Source organism: Phyllopteryx taeniolatus, chromosome 13 (assembly GCF_024500385.1).
Source record: "Phyllopteryx taeniolatus isolate TA_2022b chromosome 13, UOR_Ptae_1.2, whole genome shotgun sequence".
NCBI lineage: Eukaryota > Metazoa > Chordata > Actinopteri > Syngnathiformes > Syngnathidae > Phyllopteryx > Phyllopteryx taeniolatus.
This window is the reverse complement of record NC_084514.1, coordinates 21620808-21642763: the sequence shown is the minus strand read 5'-3', so window position 1 is coordinate 21642763 and position 21956 is coordinate 21620808. Positions and strand designations below refer to the sequence as shown.

General features: G+C 45.5%; 1 protein-coding gene across 3 annotated transcripts in view; it reads right to left on the bottom strand.

Annotated features, from left to right (window-relative positions):
- The window catches only part of sntg2 (syntrophin, gamma 2), a 117174-nt gene that overhangs the window by 57863 nt on the left and 37355 nt on the right, over nucleotides 1–21956 (bottom strand). For all 3 annotated transcript variants that reach the window (XM_061795316.1, XM_061795315.1, XM_061795317.1), the window contains 2 exons: nucleotides 19548–19627; nucleotides 6337–6458 (listed from right to left, as the gene is read on the bottom strand). In XM_061795316.1, coding sequence (XP_061651300.1) covers nucleotides 6337–6458; nucleotides 19548–19627 — 202 coding nt within the window. The remainder of the gene's footprint in view (nucleotides 1–6336; nucleotides 6459–19547; nucleotides 19628–21956) is intronic.

Genomic DNA, 21956 nt, shown 5'->3' with positions numbered 1-21956 from the left:
GAAATTCAAAATGTTTTACTGCTTAAATGTCATAGAAATTGTTTACATTTAAGTTTTCAATCTAACACTTCAATACAAATTAATTTACAATTTAAAATCAAATACATCTTTAAAATGCATCAAGTAGACATTTTAAATGTCTCCTAATCTTTGATATTTGCACATTTAATTTATACTTTTTATCCTGTATATACCATAGTTTGATCTCGCTTCTTGATACTGTTTATTATTTATACCGTCTTTTGTAACACCATGGGCCCTTGAGTACCATAATTTCAATCCTCTGCATGTGCTACACATGTTGTAGAATTGACAATAAAAGTACCTTGTACCTTGTAAATCAAGAACTCTGAAATTACAGAATATGATACATTTAAAAGTGATAGTTATTAAGTCTTTCACAGGTGATTATAGTTAAATGCTATTTCTTATCTCAAGAATATTAATTTTAAATGGTATAATACCAGAGCTAGCTTCTGTAGCCGGGGATCGGATCACCAAGGTCCCCGCTTTCGGCTGCCACCCAGCTCTCTACGCACCCGAACCCCTTGGCCCCTTCCACAGGTGGTGAGCCCATGGGAAGGGGGACCCACGTTGCCTCTTCAGGCTGTGCCCGGCCGGGCCTCATGGGTGCAGGCCCGGGCCCCGGTGACCCATGTCCGGGCAAGGGGAAACATGTTCCATTGTTTGTACTCATCATAGGGGATCTTTGAGCCGTGCTTTGTCTTGTACCTCACCTAGGACCTGTTTACCCAGGGTGACAAAACAAACCCCTCCACCACAATAAGGTGAGCGTTCAAGGAGGGGGCCTTAACCCATCTTCAGCATCCCTTCTTTGGTCTATTCAGGGGTTCTGGAGAGGAGGGTTCATCGGGAAGTCAAACTTCAGATTGCGGAGGAACAGTGTGGTTTTTACAACCTCAGAAGCATCCTCCAGGGTGCAATGGAGTTCGCCCAACCAGTGTACATGTGCTTTGTGGACTTGGAGAAGGTGTTGGACCTTGTCCCTCGGGGGTTCTTATGGGGAGTGTTCCGGGAGTATGGAGTACCGGAACCCTTGATAAGGGCTGTTCGGTCCCTGTACAACCGGTTTGGTGCGAATAGGCGGCAGCAAGTCGTTTCCAGTGACGGTTGTACTACGCCAAGGCTGCCAATTTAGCAGACTGGTCTGTGCTAAGCTGGCCTTTCTGGTATAGCGAGGGTGTGTCCTTGAAGATGTGCCTGGCAGAGTGACAATTTGCCTTTTTCAAATTCAGGCAGACAGGATGACGTCATCAACAGACTGTGGACTTGGAGGCGAGTGTGTGTCCTTGTAGTTTCAGTAGTTTCCAATGAGGGTTAGACTATGCCAAGGCTGCCCTTTGTCACTGATTCTGTTCATTACCTTTATGGACAACATTTCTAGGCGCAGCCAAGGTGTTGAGGGGCTCTGGTTTGATGGCCTCAGCATTGCGCCTCTGCTTTTGCAGATGATGTGGTTCTGATGGCTTCATCAAACCGTGATCTTAATCTCTCGCCGGAATGGTCCACAGCCGAGAGTGGAGCAGCTGGGATGAAAATCATCCATCCATCCATCCATTCTCTACCGCTTATCCGGGTCGGGTCGCGGGGGCAGTAGCTTCAGCAGGGACGCCCAGACTTCCCTCTCCCCAGCCACTTCATCCAGCTCTTCCGGGGGGATCCCGAGGCGTTCCCAGGCCAGCCGAAGGATGTAGTCTCTCCAGCGTGTCCTGGGTCGTCCCCGGGGTCTCCTCCCGGTGGGACATGCCCGGAACACCTCACCAGGGAGGCGTCCAGGAGGCATCCGAACCAGATGCCCCAGCCACCTCATCTGGCTCCTCTCAATGCGGAGGAGCAGCGGCTCTACTCTGAGATCCTCCCGGATGACCGAGCTTCTCACCCTATCTCTAAGGGAGAGCCCAGACACCCTGCGGAGGAAACTCATTTCGGCCGCTTGAATCCGGGATCTTGTTCTTTCGGTCACGACCCACAGCTCATGACCATAGGTGAGGGTAGGAACGAAGATCGACCGGTAAATTGAGAGCTTCGCCTTTCGGCTCAGCTCTTTCTTTACTACAACGGACCGATACAAAGTCCGCATCACTGCAGACGCTGCACCGATCCGCCTGTCGATCTCCCGTTCCATTCTTCCCTCACTCATGAACAAGACCCCAAGATACTTGAATTCCTCCACTTGGGGCAGGATCTCATCCCCGACCTGGAGATGGCATGCCACCCTTTTCCGACTGAGGACCATGGTCTCAGATTTGGAGGTGCTGATTCTCATCCCAGCCGCTTCACACTCGGCTGCGAACTGCTCCAATGAGAGTTGGAGGTCACGGCTTGATGAAGCCAACAGAACCACATCATCTGCAAAAAGCAGAGATGCAATACTGAGGCCACCAAACCGGACCCCCTCTACGCCTCGGCTGCGCCTAGAAATTCTGTCCATAAAAGTTATGAACAGAATCGGAAAAAAAGGGCAGCCTTGGCGGAGTCCAACCCTCACCAGGAACGAGTCCGACTTACTGCCGGATATGCGGACCAAACTCTGACTCCGGTCGTACAGGGACCGAACAGCCCGTATCAGGGGGTTCGGTACCCCATACTCCCGAACCACTCTCCACAGGACTCCCCGAGGGACACGGTCGAACGCCTTCTCCAAGTCCACAAAACACATGTAGACTGGTTGGGCGAACTCCCATGCACCCTCGAGGACCCTGCCGAGGGTGTAGAGCTGGTCCACTGTTCCACGGCCAGGACGAAAACCACACTGCTCCTCCTGAATCTGAGATTCGACTTCCCGACGGACCCTCCTCTCCAGCACCCCTGAATAGACCTTACCAGGGAGGCTGAGCAGTGTGATCCCGCTGTAGTTGGAACACATCCTCCGGTCCCAACTTCTTAAAAAGGGGGACCACCACCCCAGTCTGCCAATCCAGAGGCACTGTCCCCGATGTCCACGCGATGTTGCAGAGGCGTGTCAACCAGGACAGCCCCACAACATCCAGAGCCTTTAGGAACTCCGGGCGAATCTCATCCACCCCCGGGACCCTGCCACCGAGGAACTTTTGAACTACCTCGGTGACCTCAAACCCAGAGATAGGAGAGCCCGCCTCAGAGAACCCACACTCTGCTTCCCCATGGGAAGGCGTGTCGGTGGAATTGAGGAGGTCTTCGAAGTATTCTCCCCACCGACTCACAACGTCCCGAGTCGAGGTCAGCAGCGCCCCATCCCCACTATACACAGTGTTGATGGTGCACTGCTTTCCTCTCCTGAGACGTCGGATGGTGGACCAGAATTTCCTCGAAGCCGTCCGGAAGTCTTTCTCCATGGCCTCACCGAACTCCTCCCATGCCCGGGTTTTTGCTTCAGCGACCACCAGAGCTGCATTCCGCTTGGCCAGCCGGTACCCATCAGCTGCCTCAGGAGTCCCACAGGCCAAAAAGGCCCGATAGGACTCCTTCTTCAGCTTGACGGCGTCCCTCACCGTTGGTGTCCACCAACGGGTTCGGGGATTGCCGCCACGACAGGCACCGACCACCTTACGGCCACAGCTCCGGTCGGCCGCCTCAGCAATGGAGGCGCGGAACATGGTCTACTCGGACTCGATGTCCCCCGCCTCCCCCGGAACATGAGCAAAGTTCTGTCGGAGGTGGAAGTTGAAACTCCTTCTGACAGGGGATTCTGCCAGACGTTCCCAGCAGACCCTCACAATACGTTTGGGCCTGCCACGTCGGACCGGCATCTTCCCCCACCATCGGAGCCAACTCACCACCAGGTGGTGATCAGTTGACAGCTCCGCCCCTCTCTTCACCCGAGTGTCCAAGACATGCGGCCGCAAGTCCGATGACACGACCACAAAGTCGATCATCGAACTGCGACCTAGGGTGTCCTGGTGCCAAGTGCACGTGTGGACACCCTTATGCTTGAACATGGTGTTCGTTATGGACAATCCGTGACGAGCACAGAAGTCCAATAACAGAACACCGCTCGGGTTCTGATCGGGGGGGCCGTTCCTCCCAATCGCGCCCTTCCAGGTCTCACTGTCATTGCCCACGTGAGCATTGAAGTCCCCCAACAGAACAATGGAGTCCCCAGCGGGAGCGCTCTCCAGCACCCCCTCCAAGGACTCCAAAAAGGGTGGGTACTCTGAACTGAAACCCGAAGGCGGAGGGAGGCTACCCTCTCGTCCACCGGGGTGAACCCCAACGTACAGGCGCCGAGCCGGGGGGCAATAAGTATACCCACACCTGCTCGGCGCCTCTCACCATGGGCAACTCCAGAGTGGAAGATAGTCCAACCCCTCTCGAGAGGACTGGTACCAGAGCCCAAGGTGTGTGTGGAGGCGAGTCCGACTATATCGAGTCGGAACTTCTCGACCTCACACACCAGCTCGGGCTCCTTCCCTGCCAGAGAGGTGACATTCCACGTCCCTAGAGCCAGCTTCTGTAGCCGGGGATCGGATCGCCAAGGTCCCCGCCTTCGGCCACCGCCCAGCTCACACTGCACCCGACCCCTATGGCCCCTCCCACAGGTGGTGAGCCCATGGGAAGGGGGACCCACGTTACCCTTTCGGGCTGTGCCCGGCCGGGCCCCATGGGTGCAGGCCCGGCCACCAGCCGCTCGCCTTCGAGCCCCACCACCAGGCCTGGCTCCAGTGGGGGGCCCCGGTGGCCCGCGTCCGGGCAAGGGAAAACAAAGTCCATTGTTTGTCGTCATCATTAGGGGTCTTTGAAAATCAGCTCTTGGAAATTCAGCACTTGGAAATTTCAGACGATGGTCCTCAGTGGGAAAAGGGAGGAGTGCCCTCTCCGGGTTGGGGAGGAGATCCTGCACCAAGTGGAGGAGTTCAAGTACCTCTCGGTCTTGTTCACGAGTGAAAAAGAGCCAGAGATCCTGATATGGGCTGTTTGGTCCATGTACGACCAGTGTCAGAGTTTGATCCGCATTGCCGGCAGTTAGTCGGATTCGTTTCCAGTTAGGGTTGGACTCTGTCAAGGCTGTCCTTTTTCACCGATTCTGTTCATAACTTTTATGAGCAGAATTTCTAGGTGCAGCCAAGGCTGAGTATTACATCTCAGCTTTTTGCATATGATGTGGTTTTGATGGTTTATCTTCAACTTTCACTGGAACAATTCGCAGCGAAGTGTGAAGCAGTTGGGATGAGAATCAGCACCTCTAAATCTGAGACCATGGTCCTCAGTCGGAAAAGCGTGGAGCGGCCTCTCTGGGTCGGGAATAAGTTACTGCTCCAAGTAGAGGAGTCTTGGGGTCTTTTTCACGAGTGAGGGAGGAAGCGAGCAGGAGATTTACAGGCGGATCGGTGCAGCATCTGCAGTGATGCGGACGCTATATCGGTCTGTCGTGGTGAAGAAGGAGCTGAACTGAAAGGCTAAGCTCTCGATTTACCGGTAAATCCACACTCCTACCCCTCACCTATGGTCACGCGCTGTGGGTCGTGAACGAAAGAAGAAGATCGCGGATACAAGCGGCCAAAATGAGCGTCCTCCACAGGGTGTCCGGGCTCTCCCTTAGAGATAGGGTGGGAAGCTCAGTCATCCGGAAGGAGCTCAGACTGGAGCCGCTGCTCCTCCGCATTGAGAGGAGCCAGATGAGGTGGCTCGGTCATCTGATTAGGATGTGGGTTAGGGTTAGGGCTTATGGATGCCCTGGATGCCTCAACGGTGAGGATCCGGGCACGTCCAACCAGGAAATGGCCCTGGGGATGACTCAGGACACACTGGAGAGACTTTATCTCCCGGCTGGGAGCGCCTTGGGATTCCCCCGGAAGAGCATGACGAAGTGGGTGGTAATTAAGCTGCTGCCCCTGCGACCCGACTCCGGATAAGAGGAAGAAAATGGATGGATGGTATAATACTGATCACAACCACTATTGATTGATATTGTAAAATAACACTGTTATGGAGAGGCGCAATTTTAGAGAAAACAAAACAAGAAAACAAATATAAAACGACAGGCATAAAATATGTTACGTTTATTTAATGTAGGTTGAAAGGGATTTGAAAAATATCGCTCACCATTTCTGTCTTTTCGAGTCGGCATTTGTACGACAGTACATTGGGATAGATTCATGATAAAGTTACAAATAAAATTAAAGCAATATGCAGTACATAAATGGGAGTGCACTAAAATCAAATGCCTGTTCTCGGTCAAACCTTCTGAGTCAGAGCCTCAACTGTGGTGACCTTTTTAAGCCGTTTATGTCTCTGCATAGATATTGGCATTAAGAAAAGTGCTTGCTTAAGCCAACAGCGGCACTCGCTGAACTGTGCCCGTCAAAGGTGAATTATATCACGCTGGATTACCCTTACCTCATTTTATCCGTGCATTTGTATCTGGAGACTCTGGCCATCAACAAGGGCAGGGAGATGGCGTCCAGCCAGCGCTTCTCATATTTTGGTTCATTAGCTGAGGGTGAAGGAGGTGATGAAGCCTGCAAAAGCAAGATATACATGAACAATGAGCTTCTTTAATGCCCCCCCCCCCACCCCCAATTGTTAAGGATTTGGCATGGCAACAGCACTTTATAAAACTTGTACTTTTAAACCATGACTTTACAACATAATGGTACAAAAAACACAGTAAGTCGCAATATTGAATTTGTGTTAATGATTTACCAGTAATTTGAGCGCAATGCCATCAAATTTCTCGTCCCGATCCTACAATACATACAGTGACATTTTTACAAAACTTTTTTTCAGTGACCGTGAGCACCTCTTAACACACCTGCAGCCGCCATGTTGGATACAGGCAAGATACCCAGTCTATACCTCTTTTTTTTTTTTGTTCTTAACACTATGTTGAAGGTAAGCTTTAATGCTTCGCAATGTAAGAAAAGACATGACATATACTTTATCCCCATTTATGTTTACATTTTAGTTCCTTACTCTTAAGTAACAGTATATAAATATATATCTACATTGGATATTGGTTGGGAGTATGTTGTATGTGTATATTATAATTGTGTATCGGTGTATATTATATTATATTATATAGTGGGTACGGAAAGTATTCAGACCCCTTTAAATTTTAAATTTAAATTTTTCACTTTGTTATATAGCAGCCATTTGCTAAAATCATCAAAGTTCTTTTTTCCCTCTTTAATGTACACACAGCACCCCATATTGACACAAAAAAACGAAATTGTTGAATATTTTTGCAGATTTATTAAAAAAGAAAAACTGAAATATCACACAGCCATAAGTATTCAGACCCTTTGCTCAATATTTAGTAGAAGCACCCTTTTGAGCTAATACAGCCATGAGTCATTTTGGGAATTATGCAAGCTTTTCACACCTGGATTTGAGGATCCTCTGCCATTGCTCCTTGCAGATGCTCTCCAGTTCTGTCAGGTTGGATGGTGAACGTTGGTGGACAGCCATTTTCAGGTCTCTCCATAGATGCTCAATTGGGTTTAAGTCAGGGCTCTGGCTGGGTCATTCAAGAACAGTCACAGAGTTGTTCTGAAGCCATTCCTTCGTTATTTTAGCTGTGTGCTTAGGGTCGTTGTCTTGTTGGAAGGTGAACCTTCCTGAGCACTCTGGAGAAGGTTTTCATCCAGGATATCCCTGTACTTGGCCGCATTGATCTTTCCTTCGATTGCAACCAGTCATCTTGTCCCTGCAGCTGAAAAACACCCCCACAGCATGATGCTGCCACCACCACGCTTCACTGTTGGGACTATATTGGACAGGTGATGAGCAGTGCCTGGTTTTCTCCACATATACCGCTTAGAATTAAGGCAAAATTTTTCTTGGTCTCATCAGACCAGAGTATCTTATTTCTCACCAACTCAGTTTGGGCGGACAGCCAGCTCGAAGAAGGGTTCTGGTCATCCCAAACGTCTTTCATTTAAGGATTATGGAGGCCACTGTACTCTTAGGAACCTTAAGTGCAGCAGAAATCTTTTTGTAACCTTGGCCAGATCTGTGCCTTGCCACCATTCTGTCTCTGAGCCCTTCAGGCAGTTCCTTTCCTGACATGCACTGTGAGCTGTAATGTCTTATATAGACAGGTGTGTGGCTTTCCTAATTAAGTCCAATCAGTATAATCAAACACAGCTTGACTCCAATGAAGGTGTAGAACCATTTCAAGGATGATCAGAAGAAATGGACAGCACTCGAGTTAAATATACGAGTGTCACACCAGTCTTTGCTGGGCCACTCAAAAACGTTCACAGAGTTGTCCTGAAGCCACCCCTTCGTTGTCTTGGCTGTATGCTTAGGGTTGTTGTCCTGTTGGAAGGTGAACCTTCGCCCCCAGTCTGAGGTCCTGAGCACTCCGGAGCAGGTTTTCCTCCAGAATGTCTCTGTACATTGCTGCATTCATCTTTCACTTAATCCTGACTAGTCTCCCAGTTCCTACCGCTGAAAAACATGCCCACGGCATGATGCTGCAACCACCATGCTTCACTATAGGGATGGTATTAGTCAGGTTATGAGCGGTGCCTTGTTTCCTCCTAACATACTGTCTGGCATTCACGCCAAAGAGTTAAATCTTTGTCTCATCAGACCACATAATTTTCTTTCTCATAGTCTGAGAGTCCTTCAGGTGCCTTTTGGCAAACTCCAGACGGGCTGCCATGTGCCTTTTACTTAGGACTGGCTTCCATCAGGCCACTCTACCATACAGGTCTGATTGGTGGAGTGCTGCAGAAATGGTTGTCTTTCTGGAAGGTTCTCCTCTCTCCACAGAGGACCGCTGGAGCTCTGACAGAGTGACCATCAGGTTCTTGGCCACCTCCCTGATTAAGGATCTTCGCCCCCGATTGCTCAGCTTCGACGGGCAGCCAGCTCTAGGAAGATTACTGGTGTTTTTTCTTCCATTTACGAATGATGGAGGCCACTGCTCATTGGAACCTTCAAAACACCAGATAATTTTCTGTACCCTTCCTGGATTTCTGCCTTGAGACAATCCTGTCTCGGAGGTCTACAGACAATTCCTTGAACTTTTTGCTTGGTTTGTGCTCTGACATGCACTGTCACCTGTGGGACCTTATATAGACAAGTGTGTGCCTTTCCAAATAATGTCCAATCAACTGAATTTACCACAGGTGGACTCCAATTAAGCTGTAGGAACCTCTCAAGGATGATCAGTGGGAACATGATGCACCTTAGCTCAATTCTGAGCTTTGTGGCAAGGGCTGTGAATACTTATGCACGTGATTTTTTTATTTGTAAATTATAAATTTAAGAATAATAATTTAATAAATTTGCAGAAATTTCCCCCAAAAAATCACATCAGAATCAGAATCAGAATCAGAATCATCTTTATTTGCCAAGTATGTCCAAAACACACAAGGAATTTGTCTCCGGTAGTTGGAGCCGCTCTAGTACAACAGACAGTCAATTTACAGAACACTTTGGAGACATAAAGACATTGACAAAAAACAACAACAAACAACAATTGTGCAAAAAGATGCAGAGTCCTCTAGCACTTAGAGCAGTTCGAATGGCTAATATCGCAATAGTCCGGTGCAATGACCATTGTGCAAAGGGCACTGAGACATCAAGGAGTGTATGCGGTTTAAAGTGACGAGTAGTGCGATAATCTGGGACAATGGTTGTGCAAATGTTACAGATACTCCTCAATCAGTGTGCAAATGGAGCAGATGCTACTCTGGCATGAGTGGCCACTATATGCAAATAGTGCAGCACGGCGAGACAACTACAGTGAGTGCACGAGTAATACATAATACATAATTGGCCCCACAGAAATGTGACAACGAACTCAAGTCAAAAAAAAATTGCCAGCTTGTTGTAATGGAATTGTAAGTTAGCTGTTTAAGAAGTTGATTGCAAGAGGGAAGAAGCTGTTGGAATGTCTACTAGTTCTAGTTTGCAATGATCGGTAGCGCCTACCTGAGGGAAGGAGCTGGAAGAGCCGGTGACCGGGGTGGGGAGGGTCCGAGAGGATTTTGCACGCCCTTGTCTTAGTTCTGGCAGCGTGCAAGTCCTCAAGGGTGGGTAGGGGGGTACCGACAATCCTTTCAGCAGTTTTGATTGTCCGTTGCAGTCGGAGTTTGTCCTTTTTTGTAGCAGCACCAAACCAGACTGTGATGGAAGAACACAGGACTGATTCGATGACCGCTGTGTAGAACTGTCTCAGCAGCTCCGGTGGCAGGCCGTGCTTTCTCAGAAGCCGCAGGAAGTACATCCTCTGCTGGGCCTTTTTGAGGACGGAGTTGATGTTGGTCGCCCACTTCAGGTCCTGGGAGATTGTAATTCCCAGGAACTTGAAGGTCTCGACGGTTGACACAAGGCAGCTGGACAACGTGAGGGGCAGCTGTGGCGAAGGATGCCTCCTGAAGTCCACGATCATCTCCACAGTCTTGAGCGTGTTCAGCTCCAGGTTGTGTCGGCCGCACCACAGCTCCAGCCGCTCCGCTTCCTGTCGATATGCAGACTCGTCACCGTCCTTGATGAGGCCGATGACAGTGGTGTCATCTGCAAACTTCAGGAGTTTGACAGTCGGGTTCGCTGAGGTGCAGTCGTTCGTGTAGAGAGAGAAGAGCAGCGGACACAACCTTGGGGCGCCCCAGTGCTGATGCTGCGTGTGGATGAGGTGGCCTCCCCCAGCCTGACCTGCTGTGTCCTGCCCGTCAGAAAGCTTTAAATCCACTGGCAGATGGCAGGTGAGACGCTGAGCTGGAGAAGCTTGGATGAAAGGAGTTCAGGGATGATGGTGTTGAACGCTGAGCTGAAGTCCACGAACAGGATCCTCGCGTAGGTCCCTGCACTGTCGAGGTGTTCTAGGATGAAGTGCAGTCCCATGTTGACTGCATCATCCGCAGATCTGTTCGCTTGGTAGGCAAACTGCAGGGGGTCCAGCAGGGGACCTGTGACACTCTTGAGGTGGTCCAGCACAAGACGTTCAAAGGACTTCATGAACACAGATGTCAAAGCGACAGGCCTGTAGTCATTCAGACCCGAGATTGCAGGTTTCTTGGGGACTGGGATGATGGTGGAGCGTTTGAAACAGGATGGAACTTCGCACATTTCCAGTGATCTGTTGAAGATCTGAGTGAAGACTGGCGCGAGCTGGTCCGCGCAGACTTTGAGGCAGGATGGGGACACGTGGTCCGGGCCTGCCGCTTTGTTAATCTTTTGTTGTTTGAAGATGCGTCTCACATCCTGTTCATGGATGGTTAACGCAGAGGTCAGAGGTGTGATTGTGGTCGCGGGTGCGGCCGGGTTGGTGTGTGGTGTGAAACTGTCCTTTTCAAATCTGCAGTAGAAGGTATTCAAGTCGTTGGCTAGTGTGCTATTGTTCTCAGCTTGGGGGGATCGTCGCTTGTAATTAGTCAGCGACTGGAATGCATGCCAGACTGATTTAGAGTCGTTTGCGCTAAACTGTTTTTCCAACTTTGCTGTATAGATCCTCTTTGCAATGTTAATTTCTTTGGTCAGCTGGTTTCTAGCTCGATTATACAGGGCCCTGTCCCCGCTCTGATATGCGTCCTCCTTAGCTTGGCGAAGCTGCTTAAGTTTAGCAGTGAACCACGGCTTATTGTTGTTGAATGTGCGAAATGATTTTGTTGGTACACAGACCTCTTCACAGAAACTGATGTAGGATGTGACAGTGTCCGTATATTCATCCAGGCTGCCAGCTGAATTTTCAAAGACACTCCAGTCTGTGCAGTCTAAGCAGCTTTGAAGTTCCATCGTGGCTTCATTTGTCCACTTTTTGACTGTTTTCACTGTAGGCTTCGCACATTTAAGTTCTTGCCTGTACGTCGGTATTAAGTGAATTAAGCAGTGATCAGACGAGCCCAAGGCTGCACGAGGTATAGCACGGTATGCGTTTTTTACCGTGGTGTAGCAGTGGTCTAAAGTATTATTTTCCCTGGTAGGACAGTCGATGTGCTGCTTGTATTTAGGGAGTTCGTGGTTGAGTTTAGCTTTGTTAAAGTCCCCGAGAATAAGGAGGGGTGAGTCGGGGTGTTTTTTTTCAATTTCGTTGACTTGATCGGCGAGCGTTAGCAATGCGGCGTTCGTGTTAGCTTGAGGCGAAATATAGACGCCAGCGAGAATGAATGATGCGAACTCACGTGGCGAGTAGAATGGTTTACAATTTAAGAATAGCGACTCCAAATGCGGGCTGCAGTGTGTGCTGATCACCGTGACGTCCGTACACCATTTTTCGTTGATATAGAGGCATATCCCGCCGCCCTTTGTTTTCCCCGATGATTCCATGTCTCGGTCCGCTCGATGAATGTGGAAACCGGAATTTTGAGGAAAAGAAATTCGGGACTTGCCTGTTGCGACTTGGGACTTGACTTGGGACTTGCCTGTTTCAATTTGGGACTTGGCTTGGGACTCGAGGGCAAAGACTTAAGACTGATTTGTGACTTGCAAAGCAATGACTTGGTTCCACCGCTGCCAAAAGGTAAGGAGAGCAGTGCTTTGGGATTTTGTGTTTGGGGTGAACCAGTGATGGTTTCGTACATGCTAAACAAAGGGTGCATTACATGTTCGATTCACAGATTAGCATTAGATAACAGTGTGAGCTTCTGAAATGTGGCACTGACTTGTTGCTCTGTGTGCAGGCTGGGGGCGGTTACAGAAATTAGTCTATCGCGCCAGCAACCCCATAAACGCCATGTTTTGTCTGATTTATCTTGTCCCGAGTGCATGCCAATTGGATGTACAGTATGGGCCAAATGGTTCCATGTGCTTGAATCAGAAAACGAGCGCAGCTGCACATTTCTCCTGCAGCGCAGATTCTCCCATCTACTTAAGTCTGTGATTCAGCCAGAGACTTTTTATTGCGCCAGATACGAAGTCTGAGTGGAGCATCCCTAAAATGTGGGCATTCCCTGTCAAATCTAGTTTTCCGCTGTCGCGGACACGCCATGATAAGATGACACCCAGCACCCCACCCAGCCGAGATAGACGACCAAGAAATGGCAAGATTCAACTTCGCATATAGATGCGAAGTGAATCACAAGTCTGGATCATCAAAAGCAAGACACAGACATTTGCTTTTGCACGCCGACGCAAAGTGAATTACCAGCCCCCGGAGCATCAAAGCGGAGAAAAAAGATACTTAGTTTGCACCAAAAACGCTAAATTAATTAGCTTCCACCACCAGCCAGCCCACAGACCCTCACCAACAAAGGCGTCTCCTCCCTGCTGCGCCGGTGTGACAGTTATACAGTCTAGCCGGGACAATGGACGGGTTGATCGCGACACCCACAGGCGACGGAACGCCACTCACTGCAGACGCAGGTTCATTAACCACAGTCTTTACCGGACTCGACTGGGATTTAATATTTTAAGAACTTTACATGAACGCCACTAGTGACTGTATTTCTCCAAACTTGAATGTCTGATGTCGAATCTGTTGTCAACTGAACCAGGTGAAATGTTTCACTCCACACCACACAAATGCCACATTGCAAATATTTGTGTTCTCAACAATCACATCACATTTGAAACATTTGTTAAAGGTATTAAAGAGCATGTGCGTGGGACAATGCAAAGAGGGAACAATGGTCTCATTATCTGAAATCCAATAATTCTGTTGGCTTCATCAAGCCGTGATCTCCAACTCTCACTGGAGCGGTTCGCAGCCGATTGTGAAGGGATGAGAATCAGCACCTCCAAATCTGAGACCATGGTCCTCAGTCAGAAAAGGGTGGCGTGCCCTCTCCAGATCGGGGATGAGATCCTACCCTGAGTGGAGGAGTTCAAGTATCTTGGGGTCTTGTTCACGAGTGAGGGAAGACTGGAACGGGAGATCGACAGGCGGATCGGTGCAGTGTTTTTTTTCGTAATTTGACTCCCTTTCCAGCCCAGCTGCCCCGCGACTCCTGCGGCTGGCGACGGTGCACTGTGAGCAGCAATGGCAGCCAGCGAGATGGTCACTGGACAACCCCCTCTACCAACTGAGGCACAGCTCCCCTTTGCGTTGTACAACGTTGTGTTAAACATAAAATAAAAACCGAATACATCCATCCATCCATCCATTTTCTGAGCCGCTTCTCCTCACTAGGGTCGCGGGCGTGCTGGAGCCTATCCCAGCTGTCATCGGGCAGGAGGCGGGGTACACCCAGAACTGGTTGCCAGCCAATCATAAAAACCGAATACAATGATTTGCAAATCATGTTCGACCTATATTTCATTGAATACACTACAAAGACAAGATATTTAATGTTCAAACTGATAAACTTTATTGTTTTTAGCAAATAATCATCAAAAATATGTTGGTGAGGATTGAACTGGAACTGTATGCCTTTGTGCTGGTAGAGTTTTGCTGTGCAACGGTGGAGTTTGAAATACTCCCTCTGCTTATTTTTAATTGTTTTAATTATTCTGATGTTTATTGAAAATGCAGCCGGACAGAAAAGGGTTTTAGGGGACAGACAGGGACAGAGTGGACAATGGGAATAGGGGTGCGAACAACAGCAGAACAATAGTGAGACTGCCTAGATCAGGGGTGTCAAACAAATTTTTGTCACGGGCCACATCGCAGTTACGGTTCCACTCGGAGGGCCGTTATGGCTGCAAACCCCTATGATTGCCTCATATTATTACATATACACAAATTAATGGATAATTACTTTTGAAATCAGAAGCCAGTAAAAACTGTTTATTTTAAATTTTATTTTAAAAGGGGGGTTGGAAACAAACAATGCTTGCAATATCTCCCATCCATTTTTCTCCCGCTTATCCTCACAAGGATCGCGGGAGTGCTGGAGCCTATCCCAGCTATCATCGGGCAGGAGGCGGGGCACATCCTGAATTGGTATTTGATATTCCCAGTCGGAATAGGAAAGTTTGGATTTTTGTCCACAGGATTCCATGAGTTAGTCATTATAGGGAGTATTATTGATTTTGACCAATTAATAGCATATTCTGATAATTGTGAAAATGTCTGAATGAGGTTACAAACTGTTTGAAGTGATGCCTTGGGTTCTTGTAAATAAAGGATATCATCTGTGTAAAGATTAATTTTGTGTTCTGACATAGGAGTACTGATACTTTTAATATTAGTGTTCTGCCATATTGCTATGCCAGTGGCATACTTTTCTCGTTCCTCTTTGTAAAGTGAAACTTTGTGATGTGACCCCATTTGTGGTGACGGTTGCTTTGGGTGAGTTGTATAACGTTGCAATCCAGTGAATATGTGTGTCACTGAAGCCAAATTTGCAAAGTACATAGAAAAGAAAAGACCAGTTAACTTTGTCAAAAGCTTTTTCTGCATCTAGTGACAAGACAATAGTTTTTAGGTTATTATGCTGAGACATACTTATTAGGTTTATCACTCGCCTGACGTTGGCGGAGCTCCGTTCTTTAATGAAACCTGTTTGGTCAGAATGTATTAACGACAGGAGATTTTTTTCAAGACTGTTGGCTAAAGCCTTAGATATGATTTTGATGTCCGTATTAGTGACAGTGGTCGGTAATTAGCCTTCATTGCCTGAAACTCTTCCTGTTGGCATATCGTTTAAGGCCTTATGTAACTCTGCGAGGGTTAATGGGGCAATTTTTTACTTTTTGAAGTTAATGGAAGTTTATGTTATTGAAAAAAGTTTCAATGTCGTTTTTATTGGTCTTATTATGGGATGAATATAAGCTACTGTAGTAGTTGTAAAATATATTAATATCCTGTGGTGATTGAGTAAATTTGCCAATTTGATTCTTGGACAGATGTAGTGTTTTTTATTTGTGACATTTTTTTTTTTTTTTTTTTTTTTTAATTTTCCTGCGGCACGGTGGCCGACTGGTTAGAGCGTCAGCCTCACAGTTCTGAGGACCCGGGTTCAATCCCCGCCCCCGCCTGTGTGGAGTTTGCATGTTCTCCCCGTGCCTGCGTGGGTTTTCTCCGGACACTCCGGTTTCCTCCCACATCCCAAAAACATGCATTAATTGGAGACTCTAAATTGCCCGTAGGCATGACTGTGAGTGTGAATGGTTGTTTGTTTCTCTGTGCCTTGCGATTGGCTGGCAACCAGTTCAGGGTGTACCCCGCCTCCTGCCCGATGACAGCTGGGATAGGCTCCAGCACGCCCGCGACCCTAGTGAGGAGAAGCGGCTCAAAAAATGGATGGATGGATGGATGAAATTTTCCTGATTTATTATTTTGCTCGAAATTAGTGTTTCTAAGCTATTGTTGTAGGAACTCCATTCTTTTTGACAATATGCAATCAAGTTGTTGTTTAGCATTATCAAGTTGGATCCTAAGTAGGTCTGTCGGATTAATTGTGTATTCCTCTGTGAGTTCTTTGATTTTCATCTCCAATTCATTTTCTAATTTTTCTTCTTGTTTTTTCTTGTAGGAAGAGTATGAAACGATTTTGCCTCTGATTACAGCTTTCCTGTTTCCCAGTGTAAGGATGGGGATATAGTTGTGGAATCATTCATATCTAGAAAATCTTCCCATTCCTTCGTTACAAATATATCAAACTCTGTATCTTTCAGAGGATGTATTAAAGCGGCAGGTTGGAGAAGGCATCATGTTTGATTCAAGTTTGAGGCAGAGAGAAATTGGAGCATGATCGCTAATTTTTATTGGATGTATTTTGGAAGTGCTGTTTTGAACAATTGAGTTATTTGTGAGAAAGTAGTCAATTCTAGAGAAGGAGCGGTGAACTAAAGAAGATAAAGTATATTCCCTTTTTGTATGATTTTTTTTTCCACATATATCGGCGAGTCCAAAATCATGCATATATTCATCTAATATTTGGGAAGACAGTGATTTTTTGAGTTTGAGCGGTCTATGGTTGGATTAAATACTATATTAAAGTTGCGACCGATAATAACTCTTGAATTAGTTGACAAATTGGTCAGATATGAAAAAAGTGTGTGAATAAAAGTTGGATCATCAATACTTGAGGCGTATACATTCACTAATGTGTATAATTTGTTAAATATTGTTGAATGAACAAATATGTATCGGACTTCTGGGTCAATTATTGTGCTACTTAGTGTCAACAGTTGTCTATAATGAATTAGGATTGAGATTCTTCATTGTCTGATGTTATAAAACCCCAATTCCAATGAAGTCGGGACGTTGTGTTAAACATAAATAAAAACAGAATACAATGATTTGCAAATCATGTTCAACCTATATTTAATTGAATACACTACAAAGACAAGATATTTAACGTTCAAACTGATCAACTTTATTGTTTTTAGCAAATAATCATTAACTTCGAATTTTATGGCTGCAACACGTTCCAAAATAGCTGGGACAGGTGGCAAAAAAGAATGAGAAAGTTAAGGAATGCTCATCAAACACCTGTTTGGAACATCCCACAGGTGAACAGGCTAATTGGGAACAGGTGGGTGCCCTGATTGGCTATAAAAGGAGCTTCCCTGAATTGCTCAGTCATTCACAAGCAAATATGGGGCGAGGTTCACTTCTTTGTGAACAAGTGCGTGAGAAAATAGTGGAACCTTTTAATGTTCCTCAATGTACAATTGCAAGGAATTTAGGAATTTTATCATCTACGGTCCATAATATCATCAAAAGGTTCAGAGAATCTGGAGAAATCACTACATGTAAGCGGCAAGGCCTAACACCAACATTGAATGCCCATGACCTTCGATCCCTCAGGTGGCACTGCATCAAAAACCGACATCAATGTGTAAAGGATATCGCCACATGGGCTCATGAACAATTCAGAAATGTCAGTAAATACAGTTTGGCGTGACATACGTAAGTGCAACTTGGAACTCTACTATGCAAAGCAAAAGCCATTTATCAACAACACCCAGAAACGCCACCGGCTTCTTTGGGCCCGAACTCATCTAAGATGGACTGATGCAAAGTGGAAAAGTGTTCTGTGGTCCGACGAGTCCACATTTCAAATTGTTTTTGGAAATTGTGGACGTCGTGTCCTCCGGGCCAAAGAGGAAAAGAACCATCCGGACTGTTATGGACGCAAAGTTCAAAAGCCAGCATCTGTGATGGTATGGGGCTGTGTTAGAGCCAATGGCATGGGTAATTAAATATTAATAAATCATAATAAAAAAAGATAAATGTGTAAACACGTGAAAAAAATTGGGATTTTTTTATTCAGATGCAGATGCAGTATGCACTGTACTATAGAAAAAGAAGCACTTTCAAGAGCTACATTTTATGATATGGGGATTCTGATGGTTTTCTGGCATTTTCAGTATTGCTTTAATTTGTATATCAATAAAATATACATGCAAACAAAATGGTTAGAATGCAGAACTGCTTCTTCCTTAATGGGTGCAATGCTGTTGATACACCAATGTCTTGCAGAGTGATTGAAATTGAGTGAGGTTACCCAGGCTAGATTACTACTCCAGAGAAAACCCACAGAAGCACAGAGAAAACTCCACACAGGAAGGCCAGACCTGAGATTCTAACCCCGAACCTCAGAACTGTGAGGCATATGTGCTGAACACTACTACCTGTTACTTGTTTTCCCTAATCACTGATCAGGAAATGTTCCTGTTTCTACAAAGATTCAGTTGACAATTGCCATACATTGGGCATTAACATCTTGCATCATTCTATTGTTCGCTCTTGTTTAGGGGCTAACATTCATCAGTTTTTACATATGTGTGAAGTACATTAGTTATTATTACAGTTATTTCTGTTTTGCTGCACAAAAGATCAATATCAATTTCAAAACATTCTTTAAAGCCATTAAAATACAAACTAGCTTTGATGGAAGAGGAACCCAGGAGGAAGCAAAATAAATTTTCTAAAAGGGTCTTTAAAGTAGTCAAGTGTGACAACATAGTATAAGTCTTGTACTGTAAACTACCGTAATTTCTCGTGTATAATGTGCACCCATGTATAATGTCCACCCCCAAAGTTAACCTCAAAATTCTGGAAAACCCTTCTACCTATGTATAATGCTTTTTTACAATGCATGATTTTGCTTCTACCCATATGATCAAAACATTCAGTATTTTATGTATTTTGTTAGTTTTTTCAAATAATTATTCTGAAGTTAAGCACTTTATTTGATCACGTAATACTTTCTTTCTTCTTCTTTACTTCCTCTCATTTTGAAATTCACAACCTTACTTTTATTTAATAAATGAGAAAACACACAGTTGTGCTCATATGTATGATTACCCAGGCAGAATTTGTAAGATGGGTACAGTTCTTTAAAGAAAACATGAAGGGCCAGGCAAAACACATTTAATTATATTTTAATGGAATTCAAATTAAACTATCAAGCATTTCAGAAAAGCATTATCATAAAAAAAAGTGTAGGCTCCACCTTTTTAAGAACCTCTAGGTGGCGGTGGTATATTAGAATGAAAGTGTATACCTTTCTCATAACCTCTAGGTGGTGGTGGCCTATTGGAATTAAAGTGTACAGCTTTTTCATAACCTCTAGATTGCGGCATACATTTATAAAATGGGACCTATGTATAATCCGCACCATTGACTTTTGACATTTTTTGGAGGGGGGAAATGTGCATTATACACGAGAAATTACGGTACTTGAAGCGTGTAAACATTTTAATACTAAAAATATAAAACATAATATATATTGTATATAGAATATGTCAGAGATATGTCTTACTGTGCCACCATTTAAATGTGAGCCGCAGTCGAAGAGGGAGGAGGATTCACCACTGTGATCAACAGATGGCCCAGAAAAACCTGTTGAAAGGAGACAGGTTCATCGCAATGTTCCTGAAGGGAAACGTTCAGTTCAACATAATTTCATTCTATCCCAAGTTAACAGTCACTGTGACCCCAAATTCAGTGTTATACATTCATAATGGATTCTGATGTCAACCAGTCAAACAGAGGTTTACCCAGTGTTTCGAAGGCTTTGAAGGCTTTGTTTGGCTTGTTTATTATTGAAGGTAAGTATCACACAAGACATGGAAGAAGTATAAGGCCGTATTATTTTGTTGATTTTTCAATTAGTGTTAAAAAGACAATGTTTCATGTTGCACCAATAACTCATTGACTGTTAGCAGACCAGACAGCCATGTATTTTGCATTTACAACTGCTACTTACCACCAAGGGTGGACTTACCATTAGGAAAACACAGGCAATTGCCTAGAGAGCCGAGATTTTCAGGAACACACCGATGTCTCATAAAAATTTATTCATATTTTTCTTCGATTTGAAACAATTAGTATTGTTTTAGTTTTAATCCACACACTCAACACATCAAAATGCTTAATCTAATGTAACCCAACAAACACAAACAACCACAGAGTTAATAGAAACTCTCTTTATATTAGGACTGGGCTATGGCCAGATGATATTATCTCATATTTCCCAAAAGTCCAACTTCCAATTTCAATTGATTTTTTTTCCCCCCTTGAAGTTTTCAGGTTGATGTGGTCTTGAACTCTTCTGCATTTTATTGTGAAGGGTGTAGTATGACCACTCATATTTAAATACATAAGTGGGTAAGAATTGGAAATAATACTTAACTTCCTCCAGAAAAATATTAATAACCCCAGTTCCAATGAAGTTGGAATGTTATGTAAAACGTAAATTAAAACAGAATACAATTATTTGCTTTTTCAAGCTATATTCAATTCAATACAATACAAAGATATTTAATGTTCCAACTGATAAACTATTTCAGATTTTTTTGTTTTGGTCAGTATTTATCCATCCATCCATCCATTACCTGAGCCGCTTATCATCACAAGGGTCCGGGAGCGCTGGAGCCTATCCCGCTATCTTCAGGAAGGAGGTGGGTGACACCCTGAACTGGTTTCCAGCCAATCGCAGGGCACATTTAAACAAACAACCACAGGGAGAACATGCAAACTCCACACAGGCGGGGCTGGGGATTGAACCCCGGTCCTCAGAACTGTGAGGCAGACACTCAAACCAGTCATCACCGTGCCGCTGTCAGTATTTACTCATTTTGAATTTGATGTGTGAAACACGTTCCAAAAAATTTCAAAAAGCATTTGGGAACTGAGGACGCTAATTGTTAAAACTTTGTAGGTGGAATTCTTTGTTTGATGATTCTTGCATGATGTACAGCTTCAGTTGTTCAACAGTCTGGGGTCTCCGTTGTCGTATTTTGTGCTTCATAATGCGCCACGAAGGTCGAGTACTCGCACTTTTTTATTACAAAGCCACACTGTTGTACCATGTGCAGACTGTAGCTAGGCATTGTCTTGCTGAAATAAGCAGGGACCTCCTTGAAAAAGACGTTGCTTGGATGGAAACGTAGGTTGCTCCAAAACCTGTATGTACCTTCAGCATTAATGGTGCCTTCACATATCTACAAGTTACCGATGTCTTGTGCACTAACACACCCCCATAGTATCACAGATGCTGGCTTTTGAACTTTGCACTGATAACAATCTGGATGGGCCTTTTCCTCTTTGGCCTGGATCACACGATGCCCATGTTTTCCAAAAACAATATAAAATGTGGACTCGTCAGACCACAGCACGTATTTTCACTTTGCGTCAGCCCATCTCAGATGAGCTCGGGCTCAGCGAATCTGGCGGTGTTGCTGGGTGCTGCTGATATATGACTTTCGGTTTGCTTGGTAGAGTTTTAACTTGCATTTGTTGATGTAGCGACTGTGTTAAGTGACAATCATTTTCTGAAGTGTTCCTGAGCCCACGTGGTAATATCCTTTGTACAATGATGGGGTGCCGCTTTAGGGATCGAAGTTGACGGGTGTTCAATGTTGATTTTTGGTCTTGCCGCTTACGTGCAGACATTTCTCCAGATTCTCTGACGAAATAATGGTAGGTAGATGATGAAACCCCTGAATTCATTGTAATTTTACATTGAGAATAAACTGTTGGACTATTTGCTTAAGCAGTTGTTCACAAGGTGGTGAACCTCGCCCCATCGTTCCTTTAGAACAACTGGGCTTTTTGGGGAAGCTCCTTTTATACCCACTCATGACACTCACATTTCCAATTAACATGTTCACCTGTCGAATGTTCCAAACATGTTTGTTTTTTTAGCATTCCTCAACTTCCCCAGTCT